At 42.4% G+C, this 10,223-nt stretch overlaps 1 protein-coding gene across 3 annotated transcripts in view; it reads left to right on the forward strand.

Annotated features, from left to right (window-relative positions):
• LOC111951639 (synapse differentiation-inducing gene protein 1) overlaps positions 1-10,223 on the forward strand; it is a 71,745-nt gene that overhangs the window by 20,498 nt on the left and 41,024 nt on the right. For all 3 annotated transcript variants that reach the window (XM_070434891.1, XM_023969846.2, XM_023969845.2), the window contains 2 exons: positions 5,935-6,589; positions 8,549-8,686. In XM_070434891.1, the coding sequence (XP_070290992.1) occupies positions 6,041-6,589; positions 8,549-8,686 (687 nt within the window). In that variant the 5' untranslated portion in view covers positions 5,935-6,040. The remainder of the gene's footprint in view (positions 1-5,934; positions 6,590-8,548; positions 8,687-10,223) is intronic.

Raw genomic sequence — 10,223 nt, forward strand, 5'->3', positions numbered from 1 at the left:
TCACTTACACCTACAGATTACTGACTACACACACCATTGTTAATTGTATTTACGTTACCTCAGTTAATAAACATATTTTTGTTATTCCTAATCTCCACGTTGTCTCCCTTTTTGTTACGGACTTTGAGCCGGTTTGTGACAAAATATAAAATGCAATTGTGCTCGTTGTCCGTAGCTGATGCCTGCCCATACCATAACCCCACTGCCACCATGGGGCACTCTGTTCTCAATGTTAACATCAGTAAACCGCTCGCCCGACACAATGCCATACACGCTGTRTACCAGCTGCCCGGTAAAGTCGAAACCGGGATTCATCTGTGAAGAGCACTTATCCAGTYTGCCAGTGGCCATCGAAGTTGAGCATTTGTCCACTGAAGTCGGCTATGACGCCAAACTGCAGTCAGGTCAAGACCCTGGTGAAGACCAAGAGCACGCAGATGAGCTTTCCAGAMACTTTTTCTGACAGTTTGTGTTGAAATTCTTCTGTTGTGCAAACCCACAGTTTCATCAGCTGTCCAGATGGCTGGTCTCAGACGATCCCGCAGGTGAAGAAGACGGATGTGGAGGTCCTAGGCTGGCGTGGTTACTTGTGGTTAGGGCTGGGCGATATGACGATATACAGTTGAAGTCGGAAGTTTACATACACTTATGTTGGAGTCATTCAAATTAGTTTTTCAACACCTCAACAAATTTCTTGTTAACAAACTATAGTTTTGGCAAGTCGGTTAGGACATCTACTTTGTGCATGACACAAGTAATTTTTCCAACAATTGTTTAGATAGATTATTTCACTTATAATTCACTGTATCACAATTCCAGTGGGTCAGAAGTTTACATACACTGTTGACTATGCCTTTTAAACAGCTTGGAAAATTCCAGAAAATTATGTCATGGCTTTAGAAGCTTCTGTTAGGCTAATTGACGTAATTTGAGTCAATTGGAGGTTTACCTGTGGATGTATTTCAAGGCCTACCTTCCAACTCATTGCCTCTTTGCTTGACATCATTGGAAATCAAAAGAAATCAGCCAACATGTCAAAAATAATTGTAGACCTCCACAAGTCTGGTCCATCCTTGGGAGCAATTTCCAAATGCCTGAATGTACCACGTTCATCTGTACAAACAATAGTACGCAAGTATAAACACCATGGGCCACGCAGCCGTCCTACCGCTCAGAAGGAGATGCGTTCTGTCTCTAGAGATGAACGCACTTTGGTGCAAAAAGTGCAAATCAATCAGAACAACAGCAAAGGACCTTGTGAGGATGCTGGAGGAAACGGTACAGAAGTATCTATATCCACAGTAAAACGAGTCCTATGTCGACATATCCTGAAAGGCGCACAGCAAGGAAGAAGCCCCTGCTCCAAAACGCCATAAAAAAGCCAGACTACGGTTTGCAACTGCACATGGGGACGAAGATTGTACTTTCTGGAGAAATGTCCTCTGGTCTAATGAAACAAAAATAGAACTGTTTGGCCATAATGACCATTGTTATGTTTGGAGGAAAAAGGGGGAGGTTTGCAAGCTGAAGAACACCATCCCAACCATGAAGCACGGGGGTGGCAGCATCATGTTGTGGGGGTGCTTTGCTGCTGGGACTGGTGCACTTCACAAAATAGATGGCATCGTGAAGAAAGAAAATGATGTGGATATATTGAAGCAACATCTCAAGACATCGGTCAGGAAGTTAAAGCTTGGTCGCAAATGGATCTTCCAAATGGACAATGACCCCAAGCATACTTCAAAAGTTGTGGCAAAATGGCTTAAGGACAACAAAGTCAAAGTATTGAAGTGGCCATCACAAAGCCCTGACCTCAAGCCTACAGACAATTTGTGGGCAGAACTGAAAAAGGCATGTTGGAGCAAGGAGGCCTACAAACCTGACTCCAGTTACACCAGCTCTGTCAGGAGGAATGGGCCAAAATTCACCCAACTTATTGTGGGAAGCTTGTGGAAGGCTACCCAAAACGTTTGACCCAAGTTAAACAATTTAAAGGCAATGCTACCAAATACGAATTGAGTGTATGTACACTTCTGACCCATTGGGATGTGATGAAAAGAATAAAACCTGAAATAAATAATTCTCCACTATTATTCTGACATTTCACATTCTTAAAATAAAGTGGTGATCCTAAGGGAATTTTTTACTAGGATTAAATGTCAGGAATTGTGAAACTGAGTTTAAATGTATTTGGCTAAGGTTATGTAAACTTCCGACTTCAACTGTGTGTATGTGTATATACAGTGGGGCAAAAAAGTATTTAGTCAGCCACCAATTGTGCAAGTTCTCCCACTTTAAAAAGCTGAGAGAGGCCTGTAATTTTCATCATAGGTACACTTCAACTATGACAGACAAAATGAGAAAAAAAAATCCAGAAAATCACATTGTAGGATTTTTTAATGAATTTATTTGCAAATTATGGTGGAAATAAGTATTTGGTCACCTACAAACAAGCAAGATTCTGGTTCTCACAGACCTGTAACTTCTTCTTTAAGAGGCTCCTCTGTCCTCCACTCGTTACCTGTATTAATGGCACCTGTTTGAACTTGTTATCAGTATAAAAGACACCTGTCACAACCTCAAACAGTCACACTCCAAACTCCACTATGGCCAAGACCAAAGAGCTGTCAAAGGACACCAGAAACAAAATTGTAGACCTGCACCAGGCTGGGAAGACTGATCTTGCAATAGGTAAGCAGCGTGGTTTGAAGAAATCAACTGTGGGAGCAATTATTAGGAATGGAAGACATACAAGACCACTGATAATCTCCTCGATCTGGGGCTCCACGCAAGATCTCACCCCGTGGGGTCAAAATGATCACAAGAACGGTGAGCAAAAACCCAGAACCACACGGGGGGACCTAGTGAATGACCTGCAAGAGCTGGCACAAGTAAACACAAAACAGCCAATACCATCAGTAACACCACCTACGCCGCCAGGGCTCAAATCTGCAGTGCCAGGACTGTCCCCTGCTTAAGCCAGCTACATGTCAGGCCCGTCTGAAGTTTGCTAGAGAGCATTTGGATGATCCAGAAGAAGATTGGGAGAATGTCAATTGGTCAGATGAAACCAAAATATAACTTTTTGGTAAAACTCACTCGTCGTGTTTGGAGGACAAAGAATGCTGAGTTGCATCCAAAGAACACCATACCTACTGTGAAGCATGGGGGTGGAAACATCATGCTTTGGGGCTGTTTTTCTGCAAAGGGACCAGGACGACTGATCCGTGTAAAGGAAAGAATGAATGGGGCCATGTATCGTGAGATTTTGAGTGAAAACCTCTTCCATCAGCAAGGGCATTGAAGATGAAACGTGGCTGGGTCTTTCAGCATGACAATGATCCCAAACCACCGCCGGGCAACGAAGGAGTGGCTTCGTAAGAAGCATTTCAAGGTCCTGGAGTGGCCTAGCCAGTCTCCAGATCTCACCCCCATAAGAAATCTTTTGGAGGGAGTTGAAAGTCCGTGTTGCCCACCCAACAGCCGCAAACATCACTGCTCTCGAGGAGATCTGCATGGAGGAATGGGCCAAAATAGCAGCAACAGTGTGTGAAAACCTTGTGAAGACTTACAGAAACGTTTGACCTCTGTCATTGCCAAAAAGGGTATATAACAAAGTATTGAGAAAACTTTTGTTATTGACCAAATACTTATTTTCCACCATAATTTGCAAATAAATTCATAAAAAATCCTACAATGTGATTTTCTGGATATTTTTTTTCTCATTCTGTGTCTGTCATAGTTGAAGTGTACCTATGATAAAAAATTACAGGCCTCTTCTCATCTTTTTAAGTGGGAGAACTTGCACAATTGGTGGCTGACTAAATACTTTTTTGCCCCACTGTATTAGGCCTATTTTTATTTTGTTTGCAACTGTAGTTGAAGTGTTTTCTATTTACCTTTTTAGATTTCTTACGTTCATYTTTTATATTGTTACATGCRTAATTGAAAATGTGCACAGGTTCTAAATAAAAMYAAATWAAATATGAGTAAGTACKTTTTTTATTTGTTGAGTATAATTCAAAATGTAATAAGAAATAGGCATTTACATGTGGTCATTTTATGTAAACTATTTATTCATTTAATTTATAGAAAATGTGCTATATCGGGATATGAGATTTTGTCCATATCGCCCAGCCCTACTTGTGGTTTGCGGTTGTTAGGCCGGTTGGACGTACTGACAAATTCTCTAAAATGACTTAGGAGGTAGCTTGTGGTATGAGAAATTAACATTCAGTTCTCTGGCAACAGCTCTGGTGGACATTTCGGCGTCAGCATACCAATTGCACGCTCAACTTGAGACATCTGTGGCATTGTGTTGAGTGACAAACATTCTAGTGACCTTCGATTGTACCSAGCACAAGGTGCACCTGTAATGATCATGTTGTTTAATCAGCTTGTTGCTATGCCACACCTGTCAGGTGGATGGATTATCTTGGGAAATGAGAAATGTTCACTAACAGGGGTGTAAACAAATTTGTGCACAAAATTTGAGAGAAGTTTTTTGTGCGTATGGGACATTTCTGGGATCTTTTATTTCGGCTCATTAATAACATGTGAACAACAGTTTACATGTTGCGTTTTATATTTTTGTTCAGTGTAATATATCTTCAGGAAAAGGACTGTGCCATTATTGTCCTTATTGCAATTAGGCTCAGTTGTGAGTTAAGCCCGTAAAAGCTTGTTCTTGTAATGGTCACTTATGTTCATATGCTCAGAGATAGCACTGTCATTGAGCCAAAATGTGACCAGCTAGATATTCTCATAATGTAAATAGAGATTTTGTAATGTTGAACAGTTGTCCCTTCTATAGGCTTTAGTTTTGACCTTAGCTTTGATTTTTGAAGGGGATAGAAATGGAATAGTGGCAGTCCATTTTAATTCCACTGGAGCCTTTKATTTGCTAATGAACCATTKATTTGCTAATGTTTTGATATGTGCTTAAAGGCTGTTGGTTTACTGTCCCTGAGGCATTGAATACAAAGCAGCATGTTGAACTCTTTTGCAAAATACAAAAAAMCAAACAAATAAAGGTTTGAACTCAAGCCAAGGGAGTCCCAATACCTCCCACATTCAGRGAGGTGTCTAYTTAGTCACAGGATGCTGCACAAGAAGCTGCTCTCACACACTGTGGCAATACACTTAAAAGCTGACTTGGACATGGCATCCATTAGAGCCTCATCCTGCACACACAGTMTACTGCTGAACCTAGCAAAAAGGGCCTTTCTGTTCCAGGCCTTGGCAAGGTATAGCATGCAGATAGATAATGCAATGGTGGAATCTATGGCTCTGACATGCAACGTTACTGCTTACGCAGGGACTATATTGGCATGGTTGAGGACCAAAAGCTTGCAGGGCTGAGAGGGAATGAGGGGGGTGAGGTGTGTGCATGTGCACATGCAGTCATGTATGTGTTTGCCAACAAAATGCATTTGTTGGTACACACCCCACCAGATGAAATGCAAAGTGATGTAGGCCGGGAGTTAAAGTGCCTTAGGCAGCACCGAACCTCTCAGGATTTAATGCTTGGCAGGGTTGATGTTTTGTAACTGGCAGCTGTGCAATTAAATCTTCATAGAGATGGTGGATGTTAATTGACAAAACACTCTTCACTTTTTGATAACCCCTTTACCTGACCATGTTTCTGACTGAGCTGGATTTACCAAAATAACTCCGCACAATTAAATACATTTACAACTGAGTGCAAGATTATYTGAAAATAGGCAGAAAGCCAATCACTGATTAAACCCCCTCAAACCCCCTGTTTTTCTCATCTGAATTACCAATTCAGTAACATGAATAGAGGAAGCATGTACAGGCTTAAAGCTCTGTCGGTGTTTTATACTGCTTTTGATGGAGGAAAAAACAACAATGTAAATCGAATACAAAAGCCCTTTTTTATCTGATAAGCCATTTTAATCTGACCTCCCACAGGAGAGTGCAGCCTACCATCCCATGCCTTCCCCAACCCAAGGCCCCTATGAGAGAGACCTTTAAAGAGGAGGGGATTTGACCAAACAATCCAGCTCTGTAAGTCGGGATGGAGGGTGGACAGGGAGCAGGGTCGTGCTCCAGCCAGGCTGTGGAGGCTGAGTACCCCACCCAGGGGACAACTTCTCCAGCCAGCGGAGGAGGGGATGCAGGGCTGGGCTCTTGCAAGCACAACGGACTGATCAATACCCGCAGCTTGATGGTGGAGACTGAAGGGCTGGTGTCGGTGTACTCGGCCCCCAAATACCAGGGTCACATGGTGGTCAACCTATCCCCCCAGCAGGAGCAGAATGGCCGGGGAGTGGGCGGAGGAGTGGGACACCCACAGCTGCTCAACCCCAGCGCTCTACCCCAGGGCATGGACCCATGCTTCAGGCCCGACCTGATCCTGTACTCCGAGAACACGCTGCGGGCCTGGGGGGATGGAGGAGTCGGGGATTGCTGTGAGACCACCTTCATAGAGGACTTGGCATCCGGTTCCTCTGCCGGCTCCAAGGATACGCTGATGTTTGCCGATGGCAAGTTCCTGGACATGTCTGTGGAGGATGCAAAGATCCAGACCCTGTCCTATGACGATGATGAGTTCCAGGACCTGGAGGTAAGGCTTGGGGCTCTGTCTTTTATCATAACACATTACGCTGTAAGGTATGTAAGAAACGCATGAATATATTGCTGTATGGTTAGACGTTTGTGTTATTGCATTTAGAGCCAAATAATAATGGACCAGATGGATTTCTGACGTTTTTGTTTGAAGGAGAAAGATCTCTTGGGTCCTTTAAGATGTCTCACCACCTCTGATTCAGCAGGCATTTCCCTGCTCAATAGGCCTCAGCACAGACCAGGCAGGGAAAGACATGTACATTATGTGGGCTCAGGTGGATATATTGTTTCCCTATCCCTGGGTCTATGTGACCTTCAAAGACTAGTTATTTTAATACTAAATGTTTGCAGGAAACATTTGAGTCGTCACTAAATTGTTGGTTTCTGGTGTTGCCATGGTTTCTGGTGGTTGTCACTGGAGTAGTCAAGGTATGCAACATTTTTATAGCTCATTCTTAATTAATATGATCTTTGTTACAGTATGTTGTAAAATTCTAGAGAAAGCAAAAAATACTGCCACTGCTTCATTTGGCCTTTTATTCACTACAAAAGTAGCTCCTTGGATTCTCATCGTGGTTTGTTTGAAATACACAGCAATTTAATAATATGTGAGGTTCCCACAGAATATTTGTAGATGACGACCATCCTTAAAATGTATTGCACATACTATACCTCATACTTAGAGATTCTCTGGTAGTTTTCTATACTTAGCCAGTAGCCGGCCTTCACAAGCCAAAAGTGGTCCCCGAAAATTGCATACTACGTCACGTGTAGATATGTGCACACCGTTATTGCTCTCTCTTTCACTCTGCTGTGTGTGCATCTTGCTAGCTGTCACTCAAATAGCAAGGGGCTAAAGCTCATTGGCTGGAACTCAAATTGCTTGGGGGCTGGCCCGCTTGGGGGAACATTTTGGGAAAATGGTGCTGCATAGCTTCCAGTAAACAGTCACTTTCAAACTAAGGATTTTGTGGCTAATTGAGGTAAAACAGGAATTCTGCTTCTAGATTATGCATTTATGAACTACATATTAACACATCCAGCCCAAAGCGGGAGGTTTTAAAAAAMACTTACCAGTCGCCAAAGTTCCAGAGCATGTCAACATAATTCCCCTGGGTTTACAGTATTGGACTGCCCWTCACAATGTTCTTACAGTACTTGTGGAGTAAAACATGTCTWAACCTTCCAAATTTAKATAGGCTGTCTAGGTTACTATCTAAGTCCTTTCAATATCTTATAATTTACTGTGCCCTCTGACCTTTTTATTACCGTCASATTTAGGCACTGTGTGTGGAATGAGATTAGTGAATTATACATTTTTTGGCGTCTTGTTCCGTACCCATCTGAAGTTAATCAGCTAGTCTGAGTAGGTGTAATGATTTTAGTGTCTTACTAATCCACCCTCCACGGCAAGAATGCCCTCATAATTAGGGCCAAGCTTTTTGGGCTTTTTTGGGGGCATTTTGCTTTTACCGGTATTTCAAGCATGATCCACTAGGTTTGCTCAAGCTGATTGTAGCTYAAAACAGGTAAATTTAGGAGCAGTTAAATGGGAGAGTCAATGAAACCAACCATGGAAGTATAATGTTGTCAATTCGGGGGTAGCCCAGACCGGTTTGAGATACACTGTGTTGGCTTGGCAGTCGCTGGACCCGGGTTTCAGTTTGCCCATCATTGTCCAATTGGCATGACTGGTTGTGCCCCTGTCTGGTTGAACATATGTACAGTGCCCTCTCGGTGCAAATCGACTGCTAGAGAGCACAGCGGTGCAAGCTCAGTGCCTGAACAAATGTGTTGAGGTGAGGAAAACCAGAGCCATCTGAAGTAAAGAGAATTAACATTTATTTCAACAACACATCAGCAAGACCACCATATGCTGCGATATAGTGCAGTCTTCTGTAAACCTCTCGCCTTTCTTGACCTGCATCTAAAGTAGTCACTCTTTGTGCTTTCACAGAGTGAGTACTCGAGCGACTCAGAGAGTGAAGACAACTTTCTCATGATGCCACCGAGGGACCACTTGGGCCTGAGCGTCTTCTCCATGCTGTGTTGCTTCTGGCCCTTGGGGATCGCTGCCTTCTACCTGTCCCATGAGGTAAGGACTACTACACTGTCAATGACACTACACACACCACGGTTGCGTCACCACTAGTAGTTACAGTAAATATCAAYGCAGTCTTAGGAGAATGTGTATACTCTCACACAATAAATAACCTAAGAAGTAAATCATTTATAGTTTTAGGTCATCATAGTATTAGGTGCAAGGCTCAAAAGTACAGTGCCTAGTGAAAGTCTACACACCCCTTGCACACATCTTCACATTTTGCTGCCTTAAAATTTAATCTAAAAAGGATTACGGATTACATTTTTATTTAAAAATGTATCTAGACATTTTCAAAGTGTCCTAATTAATATATGTCTTGATTGTGTATGTCCTCACACCCCTGAGTTAATACTTGGTGGAAGCACCTTTTGGCAGCCATTACAACAGACAGTGCCTGCAGAAAGTATTCATACATTTTGTTGTTACAGCCTGAATATATAATAAAAAAAAAAAATGTTTGCAGATTTATTGAAAATAAAATCTAAGAAATATCTCATTTACATAAGTTTAAACACCACTGAGTTATTACTTTGTAGAAGCACGGTGATTACAGCTTTGAGTCGTCTTGGGAATGTCTATATCAGCTTTGCACCTTTGGATTTGGGGATTTTCTCCCATTCTTCCTTGCAGATTTTCTCAACTCATAATTATCAGCTTCCATTCAGTCAGCGCATAAACCACGTCGCCAGGCCAAATGTATACAATATTAACAGCCTTATATCTATTATAGACATAGGCCTTCAGTGTGTGACAGGTTGGTGATTCTGAAAGGACCAGCAACCGTAATACCAGTGCACTCATGTAGGAGAGTGCACTTTCTGTTAACACAAAGGGCCAATGGTGTAGTGGAGGGTAAACGCAGGTATAAGCCGCATACCCACTTTTTCAGTGGCATTGCTTATACTCACTTCTTATTCCCTACTGATGCATATCCAAATAGTGTAGTGGAGGTATACGATTTATCAATTATGTAGAACAACAGGGAAATCATGCACAAAGTAACCTAACACAATCGCAAAGCATGTGAAATATATTCACATAGCCTAGTTTCAGCGGAATATCATTTGCAGGCAGCAAGAGTGTGCATCTCTCAACTGTTTTGGCATGGAGCAGCTCACCGAAGAATGACACGGTAGCCGTACAGTAGCAAAGACGTTTGAACTTATATCTACCAGTAAATGCTAACTAAGGCAACAATGGGTATGCAAACCAGGTATGGAAAAAGTTAAGTCCGAAGTGTTGGTTAGTAGGCTATTTGTGATGCGCAACTGTCATGTGCTGTTTGCGTCAGGGGCGTAGTTATGGATCGGGCCTGGTGGACAGGGGAGCCAGGCCCTGACAGGCACACCGAATCAGATTGATGTGGTTTAAGCATTGTTGTGGACAGACCATTACATGTTTTTAATTTAAATTTTTTTTAAAAAGTGTGATTTTGAGAGTGGGGGGAAAAACAAGAAAGAAAAAACTTTGGGGCAAAATTAGAGTATACCCACTTCTCCAGGTACCACTACACCACTGGCATAGGGCC

Source organism: Salvelinus sp. IW2-2015, linkage group LG25 (genome assembly GCF_002910315.2).
Source record: "Salvelinus sp. IW2-2015 linkage group LG25, ASM291031v2, whole genome shotgun sequence".
Lineage (NCBI taxonomy): Eukaryota > Metazoa > Chordata > Actinopteri > Salmoniformes > Salmonidae > Salvelinus > Salvelinus sp. IW2-2015.